The following is a 15,946-nucleotide window of genomic DNA, read 5'->3' as shown; positions in this document are numbered from 1 at the left end:
ACAGGGCTAAAAGAGCCAACAGCCTAAACAGCTCCATCATTAATATCACAGGCTTGAATTAAAGCACTTACAGTCTGATTCACTGTAAAACTGCAGTATAAAAGACTAAACAACAAACTTTAATGTTTTACACACCCAGGCTGAGTCTCAAACGGCTCCGTACTCCCTAAATAGTGCACTAGGGAAGTTTTGAAAACTTCTACAGCCAAACAGTCACTATTTCAGCAGGGTGGATGTGGCTGAATCCCAAATGACTGTTTCTCAGATATATTAAACACTGTTGTGCTGCAGGAGTCAGTCACTATATCAGTGATAGTATTATGTTCCATGGTGTCCCTGTTGCCATGGTGATATAAATACACCGTATAAGGTCCATTTTGGTGTAATATTAAGAGAACACAATATATGTGATTTAGAATTTTATCAAAGCTGCCCAGCGCTAAGCTAAAATGTTCCCAGTGAATCTAAAGTGAAAGTTTATAAATTAGCTCTCATTGATTTAGTAAGAATATTCCATCTAGAGGTTTCAGACCCGACCCGAGTCTGACGAGGCCTGACGAAAACTAGGGTTCTTTTTTTGTTTTGATACTGGTATGCTGGTCAACAAGCATGACCATGCTGGGGTGACTAGACATGCCTGAACCAGACCAGCACTAGACCAGATTAGACCAGCATGAAATGCTTGCTGGTCTGCGCTGTTTTTTCAGCAGGGATTTCTAACTGTATATGAAACATAAAGAAAGCTCCATCTGTGCCGGTGTGCATGATCGGGTTCAGGTAGGGGTTGGGGTTCAAATTTAGCGGTGCCCATCGGGTCGGGTCGGGTTCGGCTTTCTGCTTTCACACCAGCCCAGTCCTCTCATTCCTTCTAAACAGCAGCGATTATCTCCTCAATACTATCAATTAAGACAATACAAAAACCAGCACCGTCGCCTCACAGCAAGAAGGGCCTGGGTTCGATTCCCCGGACGGGTAACCAGCGTTCTCTCTGTGTGGAGTCTGCCTGTTGTCCCCGTAGCTGTGTGGGTTTCCTCCCGGGTTTAGATGAGGAATGAATGAATTAAAAACTAGGGGTGTAACAGTACCTGTATTCACCCTGAACCATCATGGTGCGGACGTTACGGTTCGGTGCGGACAGTCATACCGAAAACACAGTATGTGCCAAGAATGAGTGTGTTTACATGCACTCAATAATCCGATAACTGCAGAAAATCAGACTTTGTCAGTAATCCGATCATCACGTTTACATGCACTTGAGTAATCAGATAAAGGGAAACTCCCAGGTCTACATGAGTCAGACAGTAATCAGATTTCTGCTTTACAACCAGCCAATAAACTCACAGAAGAAGACGCGACGTAAACGTAACGTAAAACTCAAACTTCACGACGCAGCTTTTATTTAAACATCGAGTCACTTCACCTGAAAATATGAACAAACATCATCTAGAAGATGAAGAATATTCAAACCCTTTATTTCGTGTTCGGTTTCAGCGCCGCTCCAACAGTGTTTTGCTGCGTCTCGTGGCATCCACCGTCTGATCTCGCACTGACTGAGAAATCAGATAGAAATCAGAGTAAGAGTTTACATGCACTGAGAAATCTGATTACTGAGCTAAACTCCAGCCACTTTATCAGATTTCTTAATCAGTTTTCTAGATCGGAGTGTGGTGTTTACACGACCATTTGAATAATCGGACAACTGCAGAGATCCAATAATGATCGGATTATTGAGCGCATGTATATGCATTCATTGATGAATGTAATGCGGAGCCGAATTTCCCAAATGCGAGTTCCACCTGGAAACCTTAAGCTGTAGGTTGCATAACTGCAGCAGCGCCATAACTCCTGACCCCCGATCAGCTGTGAGGCTGAGTTGGAGGTGGACAGTGAGTGAGAGGTGAAGAGGCAGCTATCGAGTCTGATCCTCTACACGGCCTGCAGTGTTTCTGCGCCTGAGAACAGATTCAGCACCAAGACTGACAGATTTCTCTGTGTGTCACTAACTAAACAATCACAGCTGAAGCTGAACTATCAGCACAGAGATCAGTGTAAGCCACCCACTACAGTCTGCACCAACTAAAGCCTCCTCAGGGGGGCGCTAGGCAACACCAGGTGGAACAAACTAAGTTGCACTACTGTCTGTTCACAATAAATGAAAAGAATCCTAGCCTCAGGCGTTTGGGTGCTTTTCTTGCTTTTGTTCTGTTGGACCGACTCGTACCGAACCGTGATGTCCGAACCGCGGTGTGAACCGAACCATGACTTCTGTGCACCATTACAGCCTTCAACCAACAACCAACATGCAAAAGGTAAGAGGGGAATAAATAAGTAAATAAATACATAAATAAAAATGCAGTGAAGGGGAAGTTTCGTGCTGGGGACTCAGGTCACTCTGACCGCTTCGTTCTTGGTCTTCCGTCTTATCAGACCGTTGCCTGATGATGGAGCGCTCCAGCAGAGATCCTCGTTTTCAGGTGGAAGTTTGTGGAAAGTTTTGTGCTGGTCTGCAGAAAAGGCCTCCAGACCCTTCGTCATCATCTCGGCAGCAAGTTCCTCATCTTCATCACCATCTCCAGCGAGGCAGTCTCCCTCATCATAAACACAGTCTGCAAAAAAGTCATCAACACTTTCACCATCAGGGTGGTTCCCTCCATCTGCACGTCCCTCTCTGTCCTCGTCCATCCCTCCGTCCATCTCTCCATCCATCCCTCCGTGCTGGAACCTGCTGGCCTGGTGCTCATGGTGTCTGCAGCAGTGCTGATGCCACTCGGTCATCGTCTCCTCGGAGTACTCCGTCCCGTCAGGATAATCTGTTCACAAAAATACTTCATTAGTTCACTTATTTTAAAGCGACAGTTTACTCAGCTTTTACCGTAAACGTCCGTCAGCTGAGACGTGTTCGGCATCTGAAGTTTGCTTCTTTAGTTTTAGTGCTAGAGCTACAAGGCTAATGTAGCTAACAAGTAATGGAGGTTTATGTACACCAGTTAGCATAGTGCTAACTGCTCCTCAAAGCATCCCTGGTCTCAAAGTGTGTGCAGTTGTTCATTAATCTCTAATAGACTTCACTGAATACTTTCTGACACTGTTTTGTGTTTTATTGTGTTTCATTTTATTTTAGTTAATGTTATTTTAAGGTTATTTTCTCGATTTTTTTAAAACACAGGTCTGTTTAGTGCGTCCTTTGTGACACATTCAGATATATTTATGCATATTCCAACTAAACATAACCGAAGGCAGCAGATTCCTGTGGACTAATGAGGAAATTCAAATATATCCTTATTTTATCAAAGAAAAAAAAATTAAAGGTAAACAGACAGGAGGTTCTGCCACCAGATTTTACTAAGCACATGCATTTTGTCTTTGTGCTCTAATCATGTAAAAATATCCCCAAAAATTAAACAAAACAGCAACATGGACATTCAAAAATTCTATACAATTAAACGATTCAGATGTAAACAGAGCGGTTCAGAGTGGTTTGGTGTGAAACGCTCCGTTCTAGATAAACTTACCGAGTCAGAACTGTTCACAGTGGTGGTGATAGGAACCAGACGTCCACCTCTAAAAGCTCCCTCACAGAAAGTTCCTACATGAAATGGTTATGAATTCACTGCCTGATGACTGAGACACTGTTTTATGATAGTTTAGAGAACTTAAACTCCATTCATGGTGGAGGGATACATGCAGGGCGCTGTGAGGCAAAATAGTCCCCAAAGAAAACTTATTATTTCAGATTTTCCACTATTTTCCATCATCAACATTCCATATAAACTCAGAAGACTCGTGTAGGTTCACTGGTGGTTCTGGATAGTAAATAAAATGTCTATATCTGTGTTGTAGTCATGGCGACCCCTGGTTCCTATCACCACCACTGTAAAGACATCTGAACCATTTCACACCAAACCACTCTGAGTCACTCTGATTACATCTAAACACTGGATTATTCAGAAATTTTGAAACACTGGTGGAATTCCCCTTTAACTGTTGTCTCTTTCATACCCAAACTAAGCTGTTCCCACATACTTCAGGCGACCATCGTGATCTTCATCTCTTTTGAAACGTAACACAAGTTTTTCACCACAGTCAGAATAACCGTATGAATAACTGCCACAGAGTAAAGAGGCTATAAAACGTTTTGCGGGTTCTGAATTCTGAAATTTCAAGCTTTTTAACAGTGTGTTGGATCACCGAATTGCTGGATGATTTGATGAATTAAACTGATTTTTAAAAACCAGAAGTGAATGACGGAAGTGTGTCCTGGTCCCGGCACCGTGATATGAAGAGGTTAACAGCAACGTTACCCATTCTGAATGTTTTCCGTGTTGTACTGAACTCCGATGCTCTCCTTGCTGGTCTTCTCTCGCCCGCATGGTTATGATAACCAGGTTTTAAAGCATTAACATACCTTCCAAGTCCTGCTCATAGTGGGGGTCTGTGGCCCCCTGCTCTGGGGGAAACTCGTCCACCAGCCGGCCCTCCTGCATCACCCGCGTGATCTCCCTGAGCTGGAGCAGCAGCGCCTCCTCCTGATCCGCACTGACAGGACCCGCCCTGCGGCACAGACAGATAAGACATCCAGTAAGAGCAACACAGAAAGGACAGCCTGACCAGCGGCGGCAACAAGTAAGTATCAAGTCTCGAGACTCAAGTCCTGAGTCAAGACAGTCAAGTCTCGATTCAAGTCCTGAGTCAGTCTGAGTGTCCAGTCCCAAGTCCCAGTCTTCGAGTCCTAAACTAGTCAAGTCTGCATTCTTGTTGTCGGAAGAAAACCTCGTGTCTCCAAAATGGTAACTTCACAGGAGAAGGAAAAACATACTTCACTTTTAATGGAAGTCAATGGAACCAGACTTTTTTCCAAGTCATTCTGGGTCGTTTCTTTTAGTTCATTCATCATCAAATTTACACACAATGTAAAGGGTAACAGGTATTTTTAAATTATGTCAAAAACTGAAACATCAAAAATGGAGATACGAGGTTTTCTTCCGACCACAGTGAAACACTGTTATACAGCGTTTTTTAAAAGAATACTATTAAATTTAAACATTATATTTGAAATTAGTTTTTAATGCACAGCAGCAATAGAAGAACCCTTTTCAAAAAGGTCCTATATAGAACCATTTTCTTTACTAAAGAACCCTTGAAGAACCATCTTTTTTAAGTGTGCACCTGCCATACAGGTGTGTTTGAAACAGCTAAGCAGAAAATTGCCAATTCTATTTTTTTGTAATGTACACCAGAGGGGTGGAGCTACACGGGAGGGGTTTCTGATAATGTGGCCAGTAGGCACATAAACAAAGGCTATGTTGAGACTGCCAGCCCAAATCTGATTTCTGTCATATCCAGGTTGATTTATGATCGTCTGAACAGCTAAAAACACATCAAATCTGATTTCTGTCATATCCAGGATGATTTATGATCGTCTGAACAGCTAAAAACACATCAAATCTGATTTCTGTCATATCCAGATCGATTTATGATCGTCTGAACAGCTAAAAACACATCAAATCTGATTTCTGTCATATCCGGATTGATCCAGAACAAAAAGCAGAGGAGCGAGCGAACCTGTCCGGGCTGCCTCGCTGAGCTTGGGCTCTGGACACTATTCTCTCCATCACCTCCTCCGTCTCCTTCAGCCTCTCCTGAAGCTGGGTCAGCTCAAAGTCCGCTGAAAAGCATCATGGGATAATTTTAGTAAAAACGGGGCCTTCAGGAGTCGGTCAGCTGTAGAAGTGAACAGAGAACACGTACTGATTTTTCTCTTCAGATTCTCTGATCTGACAGCGGGGAATCTGCTCTCATGAGGCTTCGCCGTTTTCCCTTTGGACGTGATCTTTTAGAGGAACGATAAACAAAAGGCAAGTTTACAGAGCACCTTTCATTCACTGCGGTCATTCAAAGAGCTTTACAGATGATGAAATGTAATGATGTGGGAGATTAGAGACATGATTAAAACAGTAGATTCAAAAAAGAAAAATTAAACAATAAATTCAAGCTGAAATGATAATAGAGTGGCGTTAGAGCAGAGAAGTGCAGCAGAGCTAACAGTGTTTTTCCTTCTTTACTCCTAGTGAGACTCTGGCAGCTGCATTCTGAACCAGCTGAAGCTGTTTGTCTTTTTTGGGAGTCCAGTTAAGCGACCATTACAGTGATCAATCCTGCTAGTACACCCAGGTTACGCGCTAGTTCTTTAGCCACATCACACAATCAGAGGAATTTGTGCCAGATTGAAAATCAGTCACTACAGTGGAAAACAGTGAAATGCAGTGCACACATACATTACTGCTCGATAATGAGATACAGAATACGAGCCACAATGAAAACAAACCCTCTATTACACTGTTTACACTGCACTTCACCTCTATACTGAGAAACAGTTCAGCAGCAGGATTTACATTTAAAAATAAAATGCTGAATTTGTGCCAGAATGTAATACAATCCGCCCTGAAATGTGATAAAATCACAGCTACACTGCTTTAGACTGTGCAGCACTTTGAACAGCATTAAATCAGTGTAGTTAATTAAATCTTTAACTTTTCATTTAGGCTCATTTTCTGCATCTTACTGTTTAAATGTAATCTCATGTGTTCACTGCAGTTCACTGTTCTGGTTGTGTTTCAATGAAGCAAATCCATTTGAAGTACAAAACAGAGGTGAAAACAGCGTAATAGAGGTTTTGCTTTTCATATTCTGTTTGTCAAATGTGGAAAAGTCATGTAATGTGTGCTTTTCGCTGTTTTCACTGTTCTGATTGTATTTCAGAGGGAAATCTGTTTAAAGTGCTGCACAGAGTAAAACAGTATAGCTGTGATTTTACTACATTTTAAAGTGGATTATATTCACAAATTCAGCATTTCATCTGTAAAGTGAAAATCCTGCTGCACTGTTTTTCAGTAAAGAGCTGGAGTGAGGTGTAAACAGTGTAACAGAGGGTTTGTTTTCATTCTGGCTCATATTCTGAGTCTCACTGTGGAACAGTGATGTCATGTGAGCACTGCATTTCACATATTTCCACTGTAGTGACTGATTTTCAATCTGGCACAAATTCCTCTCCGTACAGTTTCAGTGAAGGACGAATGTTCCTTAAATGTGAACGTTAAAATCATCACCTTAAAGATGATGTAAAGGATGTACAGGAGGATCCCGAATCCGTAGACCGGAATGATCTGTCCCGCAAGGTTGGATTTTCCCCCAGCGGTTGTGCCGCCCTTCGCCCTGGCGATGGCCTCGGGGTTGTGAGCCCTGGAGAAATGCCCCCCGGACCCCCGCGCAGGCTCTGGAGCCGCCTTCCTGTGGAGCATCGGAGGGAAATGTCCAGCAGGCCCTGGACAACAACAGGACATCAGCACACAGGACTGACTGATGACTGACTGATTCTTTTAGTGCCACACATGTCGGCAGTTCAGCTCTGCTGTACCACAAAACACATAAACATACAATACAAGACACATACAGTTAATAATATACATTATACAGCATCTGTTAGAGGGGAATCATGGGAAATTACACAGTAATGGCATCTGTACCTGATTACGACGGCTGGAAATCTGACAGAGACTATAATGAGATTCACGACTCGGAAGAGTTGAGTGACGTTAATCACAGACGGAAAAAAGCTGATCTAGTCTTAGTTTTTAAAGATCTGTAGCTCCTCCCAGAAAGAAGTGGTCTGAAAAGTTCGAACGCTGGATGAGAGGAATCTGAGATTATTCTCTCTGCTCCATTAAAGGGGAGCTCCACCCATGTAAAAAAAATGTAGCAGAATTCCGTTGTTGCGATGTAAAGTCATTCAGAGTGGTTTAATATGAAATGGTTAACTGTAGACAAAGTTACAGACTCCAATTTCTTTAGCTATAGTGGTGGTGATAGGAACCAGGGGTCGCCATGACTACAACACAGATATAGACATTTTATTTACTATCCAGAACCACCAGTGAACCTACACGAGTCTTCTGAGTTTATATGGAATGTTGATGATGGAAAATAGTGGAGAATCTGAAATAATAAGTTTTCTTTGGGGACTATTTTGCCTCACAGCGCCCTGCATGTATCCCTCCACCATGAATGGAGTTTAAGTTCTCTAAACTATCATAAAACAGTGTCTCAGTCATCAGGCAGTGAATTCATAACCATTTCATGTAGGAACTTTCTGTGAGGGAGCTTTTAGAGGTGGACGTCTGGTTCCTATCTCCACCACTGTGAACAGTTCTGACTCGGTAAGTTTATCTAGAACGGAGCGTTTCACTCCAAACCACTCTGAATGACTCTGTTTAAATCTCAACCATCTAATTATGTGGAACTTTTGAAAAATTGGTGGAGTTCCCCTTTAAGAGTGCACTAAGTGTAAACAGAGTCCTCTGAAGGACGAGCTGCACCAATTATCTTTAAAGCTTTACTGACAATACCTCGTAATTTAATAATGCAGCTCGTATTACTGCAGGGAGAACCCGGCTGCGCTGCTCTCTCGTTCTTCAGTGACCGACTGAAGAACCGGAACAAATTTTCAGCTTTGATACTATTTTTAACTCTGAGATCAAGAACTGAATTATTTTACTTGTTATATTATTTAGAGAGCTCTAATTACAAACACACTTAAAAAAGATGGTTTTTCAAGGGTTCTTCAGATTGATGGAGAATGTGTTGTGTATGGTTCTATACAGCACCAAAAAGGGTTCTACTATTGTTATAACAAGCTTGTTATAATAGCAGAACACTTTTTGGTTCTGTATAGAACCATACACAACACAATCTGAAGAACCATTTCACCATACAAAGAACCATTTAAGCATGCAGATGGTTCTATGTGGATCTCATGGTTCTCAATAGAACCACTGTGTTTACTAAAGCACACCTGAAGAACCATTATTTTTAAGAGTGTAGAGTGCAGTTCTATAACCCCCCCCTCCCCTTACAGCTGTTACTCTTCTAATACTGTACCCCCCCCCATAAAAGAGCCCTGCTGGTGACACCCTGTATAAATAAAAATAATGCGTGGCCACAACTTAGTAAGGCGTGGGAATGAGATGATTAAGTCGTGGCCACGACTTAGCAAAGTGTGGGACGAGATCCTAATGCATGGCCACAACTTAGTAAGCCATTATCTCGTTCCCACACCTTACTAAGTCATTGGCCACGTATTAGGATCTCGTTCCCATGCGATAATAAGGCGTGGCCACGCTTTATTTTTATTTATAGAGGATGCCACCAGCAGGGCTCCGTACACAACTTAGTAAGGCGTAGGAACAAGATAATTAAGTTGTGGCCACAGCTTGACAAGGCATGCTCTCGTTCCCACGCTTTACTAATCTCGTTCCCACGCCTTGCTAAGTCATGGCATTATTTTTATTTATACGGGATGTCACCGGCAGGGCTCCGTACTAACCCCCTGTGTTCCTGTGTTCCTGTGTTCTCCTCTCTTACCCTCCGGTTTGCCCTCCTTGTTGTTGTTTACTCCGGCTCTCTGCAGCAGCAGCGCAACGCACAGCGCGAGACCGGAGAGCAGCGCGAGCTGCACAAACGCCGACATCACGAAGGATATAATAACAATAATAATAATAACAATAATAATAATATAATAATAAAATAGAACAGTATGAATAATGTCGATAACGGGGCCGCTGATGATGACCGTCCGCCGCAGAGGGCAGTGATGATGAACGCGGTGATGATTGGTGAATTAAACCGGTGGTCGCGCGCGCTGCTGAGCTTTGTCCGCTACGGTTTATTCGCACCAGCAAATATAAACATCAATCAAATTAATCCTCCAAAATAAACAGAATAAACTGATATTAAACAGGCGCGCGCGGCTCCGCGGCTCCCCATCGCCCCGCGTCGTGGGCGGAGCTTCCGGTCGCTCTCGGATTTACTCGCGAGATTGGCGGCTGCGCTCCCTCTTTTCCGCTTCCGCTGAGAGATGGTGGGTCTGCGTCCGCGCTGAGCGGCAAAAACACAATTTTAACATCAAAATCCGCCTCAATCCGCTGCTTAAACCGCCCGGATCACAGGGGTAGACTTTACCGCTGTGGTCCGCGGTGTGTGGGGCTTCATGTTTTGTAGATATTGTGGCGATTAGACGCGATAAAGTGCAGAAATGCTTCGTTTGTAGGTTCGAGCCCGTAGCTAGCCTCGCGCTGAGGCGGCTGAGAGCGGGAAAGTTCATAAATATGAGAAACTCAGCCCGGGTTCCGCTCAGTTTTGGGTTAATCTGGTAAATAAGAGCGGATTAAAGTCGGAATAAGGTCTGAATAATCTTTATAAAGCCCGCTGAACGCGCGGAGTCTCTGATTAGCGCGCTAGCCGGTTAGCCGTTAGCTCGCTGAGGTGACCGCGGTGTTGGAGTGTGGTGGAGTGTAATGGAGTGTAGTGGAGTCCGCGGCGCGGCGGATCTGTGTGTTTGTGCTGGGTGAGCTGCACTGTCTGTGTTTTTGAGCCTCTGACCGCTTACTGTTCGTTTTCTGTCTCTCCAGCCGACCAAAACGCGCAAGACCAGGAAACTCCGCGGGCATGTGAGCCACGGCCACGGCCGAGTGGGTAAGCGGCCTTTAAGCTCCCGTTCCCGGGCTGTGTGTGGCTCTAAGACGCCCCATAATCATTTAAATCTGGTTTCTCTGCTCAGGCAAACACAGAAAGCACCCCGGAGGCCGAGGTAACGCCGGTGGCATGCATCACCACAGGATCAACTTCGACAAATAGTAAGTGAACGTGCTCAGCTTTTCCGTTCCACCTTAAATGGTGCAGCAGTCACATTCTGATGCCTGCACGGTTTAGATTTTCTGCATGATGGTTGAAATGTAAAGTCATTCAGAGTGGTTTGGTGTGAAACGCTCCATTCTAGATAAACTTGCCGAGTCAGAACTGCTCACAGTGGTGCTGATAGGAACCAGACGTCCACCTCTAAAAGCTCCCTCACAGAAAGTTCCTACATGAAATGGTTATGAATTCACTGCCTGATGACTGAGACACTGTTTTATGATAGTTTAGAGAACTTAAACTCCATTCATGGTGGAGGGATACATGCAGGGCGCTGTGAGGCAAAATAGTCCCCAAAGAAAACTGATTATTTCAGATTTTCCACTATTTTCCATCATCAACGTTCCATATAAACTCAGAAGACTCGTGTAGGTTCACTGGTGGTTCTGGATAGTAAATAAAATGTCTATATCTGTGTTGTAGTCATGGCGACCCCTGGTTCCTATCACCACCACTGTAAAGAAATGAGTCTCTACAATCATTTCTTTTCTAAACTTTCTTTTGATGATGAGTCTTCAAGGTTGGAGGAGCTGTCAGACTGAGGGATGCGATGCTCTGCTATAGAATATTGCGTAATATGATTAAAATTGTATGCCACTTTTAGACCCAGAAGGCTCATTTAACACCCAACATACGAGCAGCGTATTAATCAGTTGTGCTGGATGAGGGAAAAGCTCATGTGAAATGTGGGGTCCTTTGACTGTCTTCAAACTCCTGTGTACTGAAGTAAATGTGGCTGGACTTAAGTCTTCATTATCATTTGGAAACTGCAGTGACTGCATGTCCTAAAGGTCGTACCATGTGATGTACCCACCATGCGTTTCAGGTGTTCTGACTGAGCTCTTGTCTTTCAGCCATCCTGGTTACTTCGGAAAGGTGGGCATGAGGCACTACCACTTGAAGAGGAACACCGTTTTCTGCCCAACCATAAACCTGGACAAGCTGTGGACCCTGGTTAGCGAGCAGACCAGAGTGAACCACGGCAAGAAGCCTGAGGGCCCAGCACCCATCATTGATGTTGTCCGTGCTGTAAGTGAGCATATTCTATAGGACCTGATTTTGTTAACAGTCTCTGTGTAGCTTTATTGCAGAAAAACCTGGATTTATTTGACATAAAGATGTTCAGAGACATTTTTATACTATAAACGTTGACAGCCAGAAAGCACACCTGGCATGCTTGATATTGATCCTCTAAGGGCCTGTGTCATTTATGAATAGCAAAGAAAAATAGATGGTTTTATAATGAAACATCAGGAATAGTGTGTTCAAAAGAGGTTTTAGATAATTAATTGTAATATGAATTAAAGATTTTGGCTTCCAAATTGAATAAAAGTCCATTAGGGAGTGTCTGGCCTGTGTACAGTTTAGATGTTTCTCAGCGCCAGTCTGGGCGACCCGCTGTCATTCATGTGTTTTCTGCTCCAACACACCTGTCCTGCTTGTTAAGGGCTCGCTAATGAGCTCGGTCAGGTGAGGTGGGGTAGAGAACAGTAGGCACTGTAAGGCAGGGGTTCCCTAGGACTAGATATGAGAACCATTGAACAGGATGGGTCTACGTCAGTGGTTCCCAACTCAGGCAGGCTTTGTTAATTAGCTGATCAGCTGTGTTGGACTGGTTGCTGGATTGGGGGGCATTTAGGCATTGATTTCATGCATTAAGTGGATTTTGGTAAAAATATTAATGGCGTAAGGAAAGATGAGGAGGTTATGGAAGCTGAGCAGGTGATACTGGAAATGTAGTTATGGTTAATCAGTTATTTATATGTACATGTGTGTGTTTATATGTATGTATATGCGTGCTTTGTTGTGTTCTTACAAAGCAGCTTTACAGAAATCCAGGTCCAAGCCTCTGTTGCTCTTAGCAGCAAGGTAACCCTCTCTAAGAGTAACAGGAAGGAACCAAGACCCAAAAGGACCACCCATCCTCTGGTCGACACCAGATAGCAAAACAATAACACGAGTGATACGAAGAGTGACTTAAAAATTAATAAACGATATTAAATGTTGATAAAAGGAAAAGTAAGTGATAACTGAGTTTAGTCACAGATGCACTGCATGACTTTGATGGTCAGATCGCTGTACTGTTCACAGTACACAACTTGCTGTGTTGTAGTCGGGAGTCTTTAAGTCATTGTGGTTTGTACACCATGTGACTGATCAGCGACACGATCTTTCACCAGAAGGAATCTCTGCTCTCCAAACCGCGTTGTCACAGGAGGAGTGACCCAGGGAACGATGTGATTCTGGAAAGGCTTATCTTTCTTCTGAAAATGTCAGCTAGACGCAAGTGATCCAAGTTGTTTGTGCGCTGATTTGCAGCGAAAAAACAAGGGGGAAAAGAATCCGGATGATAATGGGGGGGTTGATATTGCACAGCTCCTCCCCTGAGTTCCCTTCACCCCCTGTCCTGTGCTCTCATTGCTGTAGGGCGTCGCCACACTGACTGCCAATCACAGCACTGTCCACACCAGAAGAGTTTGGATGTTTAGCCTGCCTGATCTGTCAGGTGTCTGTGGGGCATCGCTGAGTCTCTCAGATGACGTCTTTGAATAATTCCCATTTGCTTCTGATCTGGAGCTTTTCTCAGGTCCTAAACCTGTCAGCGAGTGGGAAAGAGGACTGTTGGTGACTGTTGAAGCCTGTAATGACGATCTGTTAGTATGAATGAGCTCAGTGCTGCGAGGCAGGTGAAGCAGGGTCTATGGGTAGTTTATCAGGAGGGTCATTATATGCGGGTGAGGCTTTCTGCCCGGTCCTGTATTTGGATCTCCTCTCTGTTCTGGGCTGAGGGGTGTAATTAGTGATGGTGCTGATGGCCGTAGCAGCTTCTGAAAGATAGAGCTTAAAACGTCGATCCTCAGTGAGTGGAACGTTTCCGACTGTACTTTGTGCTGGAGGTGAATCTCCTCTAGGAGGCGATGACCAGTTCTGGACGTGTTTAGTGAGCGGCTCTTGAATGCGACTCGTGTGAAGAATCAGATTCACTTTTGTTAGTGATCCTGAATTAAATCATGACTTTTGCAGATCGATCCATTGGGAGGTTGGAGTGTTGAGATTGAAGTTTGTTGCCGAAAGACTTCCAGAAGAAATGCTTCTGAAAGATTCAGGTTTCCAGCTCTGTGTTCTAGGTATCTTAAGATAGTTCTATCAGGGCATCTGCAGTTTAGAGTTGTTGCTCAAACATCTGACTGAAGCAAAGTTCGAATCATGTTGGAAAACGATGTGCGACTAACTTTGATTTTTTTTTTTTCTGTGAGAGGTGATGAACAGGGATTCCGTTAACTTTGGGGAAGGAAATGTGTAATTATTCTGGAAATGCGTCATAACACAAATACAAAGCTCTGAAAAGCAGTTCAAAGATATGCACTACTTAGTCATAGGAAGACGTTCGGACTTGGCACTTTAGTGAGAGCCTGCCTCGAGTGGCGTTCTGGGCTGGTTTGGGGGGGAGGAGCTCGTTATTGCTGGTTTGGGGGAGGAGCTTGTTATCGCTGGTTTGGGGGGAGGAGCTCGTTATCGCTGGTTTGGGGGAGGAGCTCGTTATCGCTGGTTTGGGGGGAGGAGCTCGTTATCGCTGGTTTGGGGGAGGAGCTTGTTATCGCTGGTTTGCTTTCACAAGAACTCCATCCGAACCGTGGATCGATTGCTCCGTTCCATGCGTCACTTTTCTGCATGCAGGTTTGCAGAATTGTCAGCAGCTTCATCCGTTTGCTGCTTTTTATCGTTTTCCTTGGATTCAAACACTCAAGCAGTGAAGATCAGCGCTTTGTCCTCATCACGACACTTCAAAAGGGAAGTGACGCGCTGAGCGATCAGTCACGCTGCAAAATGAACCAGTCGCACGGCGCTGGGAGCGGAGAGCTTCCACACGATCAGCGGACCCACCAGAGTTCCCCAGACCACCGATTTCAGGAATACCAGAGATCGGCTCTCTGTTCCGCTCCTGGACTCAAACAGCTTCACACTCGACCAAACGTACCAAACTCACAGAGCAAGCGGACCTGGATCCGCATAAGAGCTCTAGTGTTAAAATGGGCAACAGTTTATTTGGATAGTCCACTTTAAATGCTTTGTCGATACTCAATTTACTTTAAATTTACATTCAACTAAATATCTACGAAGTTGATCAGAATTTTTTAACTCTAAACCTGCTCTATTAACCTTAATCCCCCCACCCCCCACCCCGGTCAACATCTTAACCCTAAACCCCACCACTGTTTAGAATCAACTGAGTTTCCACAGATAGTTTAACAGCATCTGTAGATCATCTGTAGCGGACTTTCCAAATAAAATGAGAGCTGAAAACTCCCGAACTCTCCTCTTAAACTCAGCTGGTACTGGTTGGAAATGTAGAACTAGTTACTGTGGGTCTCAGACTCTGTCCTCAGCCAGTCTGAGGTTGTGTTTTTTGTGTGTAAACTCGAATTAAGTGTTAATAAAAACTTACCATGTATTTTTATGATCTGTTTTTCAGGGCTACTTCAAAGTGCTCGGCAAAGGCAAGCTGCCCAAGCAGCCCGTCATCGTGAAGGCGAAGTTCTTCAGCCGACGGGCCGAGGAAAAAATCAAGGGTGTTGGAGGAGCTTGTGTACTGACTGCATAAGCGAGCGCTGGTTTTGCAAAATAAACGATATTAAAAAAAAAAGTCCTTTCTGTGGTTTTTAGATTGTTACTGAAGTTGGGGGGCAGAAGGGGACGTTCAGTTACCACTGCGTGAATTAAACCCTGTTAGAGCTTCATTAGTTTTACCGAGGGAAGTCATACAGTTTAAAGGACACTTTCAGTGGTTGTTCAAAATTTCTGCATAATGAAATGGTTTAGATGTGAATAGAGCGGTTCAGAGTCGTTCAGGGTGGTTTGGTGTGAAACACTCCAATCTAGATAAACGTACCGAGTCAGAACTGTTCACAGTGGTGCTGATAGGAACCAGACGTCCACCTCTAAAAGCTCCCTCACAGAAAGTTCCTACATGAAATAGTTATGAATTCACTGCCTGATGACTGAGACACTGTTTTATGATAGTTTAGAGAACTTAAACTCCATTCATGGTGGAGGGATACATGCAGGGCGCTGTGAGGCAAAATAGTCCCCAAAGAAAACTTATTATTTCAGATTTTCCACTATTTTCCATCATCAACATTCCATATAAACTCAGAAGACTCGTGTAGGTTCACTGGTGGTTCTGGATAGTAAATAAAAT

General features: G+C 43.9%; 2 protein-coding genes across 2 annotated transcripts; one reads left to right on the top strand and one right to left on the bottom strand.

The window, feature by feature from the left end:
- Positions 1-1,658: 1,658 nt before the first annotated feature.
- On the bottom strand, positions 1,659-9,819 carry ric3b (RIC3 acetylcholine receptor chaperone b). Its single transcript, XM_036568006.1, has 6 exons — positions 9,418-9,819; positions 7,107-7,321; positions 5,749-5,830; positions 5,563-5,665; positions 4,406-4,551; positions 1,659-2,810 (listed from the first exon to the last, which is right to left on the bottom strand). Exons 1-6 carry the CDS (start codon positions 9,521-9,523, stop codon positions 2,383-2,385), a joined length of 1,080 nt encoding a protein of 359 aa, XP_036423899.1. The 5' UTR covers positions 9,524-9,819; the 3' UTR covers positions 1,659-2,382.
- A 35-nt stretch (positions 9,820-9,854) lies between these two features.
- On the top strand, positions 9,855-15,391 carry rpl27a (ribosomal protein L27a). The gene is made up of 5 exons (XM_036568007.1): positions 9,855-9,913; positions 10,464-10,527; positions 10,613-10,688; positions 11,601-11,775; positions 15,221-15,391. The coding sequence occupies exons 1-5, from the start codon at positions 9,911-9,913 to the stop codon at positions 15,347-15,349; spliced, it is 447 nt and encodes a 148-aa protein (XP_036423900.1). The 5' UTR covers positions 9,855-9,910; the 3' UTR covers positions 15,350-15,391.
- The last annotated feature ends 555 nt before the right edge of the window (positions 15,392-15,946 follow it).

The sequence above is a fragment of the Colossoma macropomum genome, unplaced genomic scaffold, assembly GCF_904425465.1.
Source record: "Colossoma macropomum unplaced genomic scaffold, Colossoma_macropomum, whole genome shotgun sequence".
In the NCBI taxonomy this organism is placed as follows: domain Eukaryota; kingdom Metazoa; phylum Chordata; class Actinopteri; order Characiformes; family Serrasalmidae; genus Colossoma; species Colossoma macropomum.
The sequence above is the reverse complement of the archived record's forward strand: the minus strand, read 5'-3'. Positions and strand labels throughout refer to the sequence as shown.

What these genes read in the sequence shown, in the direction of transcription:
- ric3b (XM_036568006.1), bottom strand. Translation starts at nt 9,523, where the DNA reads ATGTCGGCGTTTGTGCAGCTCGCGCTGCTCTCCGGTCTCGCGCTGTGC. An exon ending in CAAGGAGGGCAAACCGGAGG is followed by an intron (nt 7,322 to 9,417) that starts GTAAGAGAGGAG and finishes GTTGTTGTCCAG; the next exon opens with GGCCTGCTGGACATTTCCCT. An exon ending in CAGCGAGGCAGCCCGGACAG is followed by an intron (nt 4,552 to 5,562) that starts GTTCGCTCGCTC and finishes TCTGTGCCGCAG; the next exon opens with GGCGGGTCCTGTCAGTGCGG.
- rpl27a (XM_036568007.1), top strand. An exon ending in AGGATCAACTTCGACAAATA is followed by an intron (nt 10,689 to 11,600) that starts GTAAGTGAACGT and finishes CTTGTCTTTCAG; the next exon opens with CCATCCTGGTTACTTCGGAA. An exon ending in TCATTGATGTTGTCCGTGCT is followed by an intron (nt 11,776 to 15,220) that starts GTAAGTGAGCAT and finishes TCTGTTTTTCAG; the next exon opens with GGCTACTTCAAAGTGCTCGG.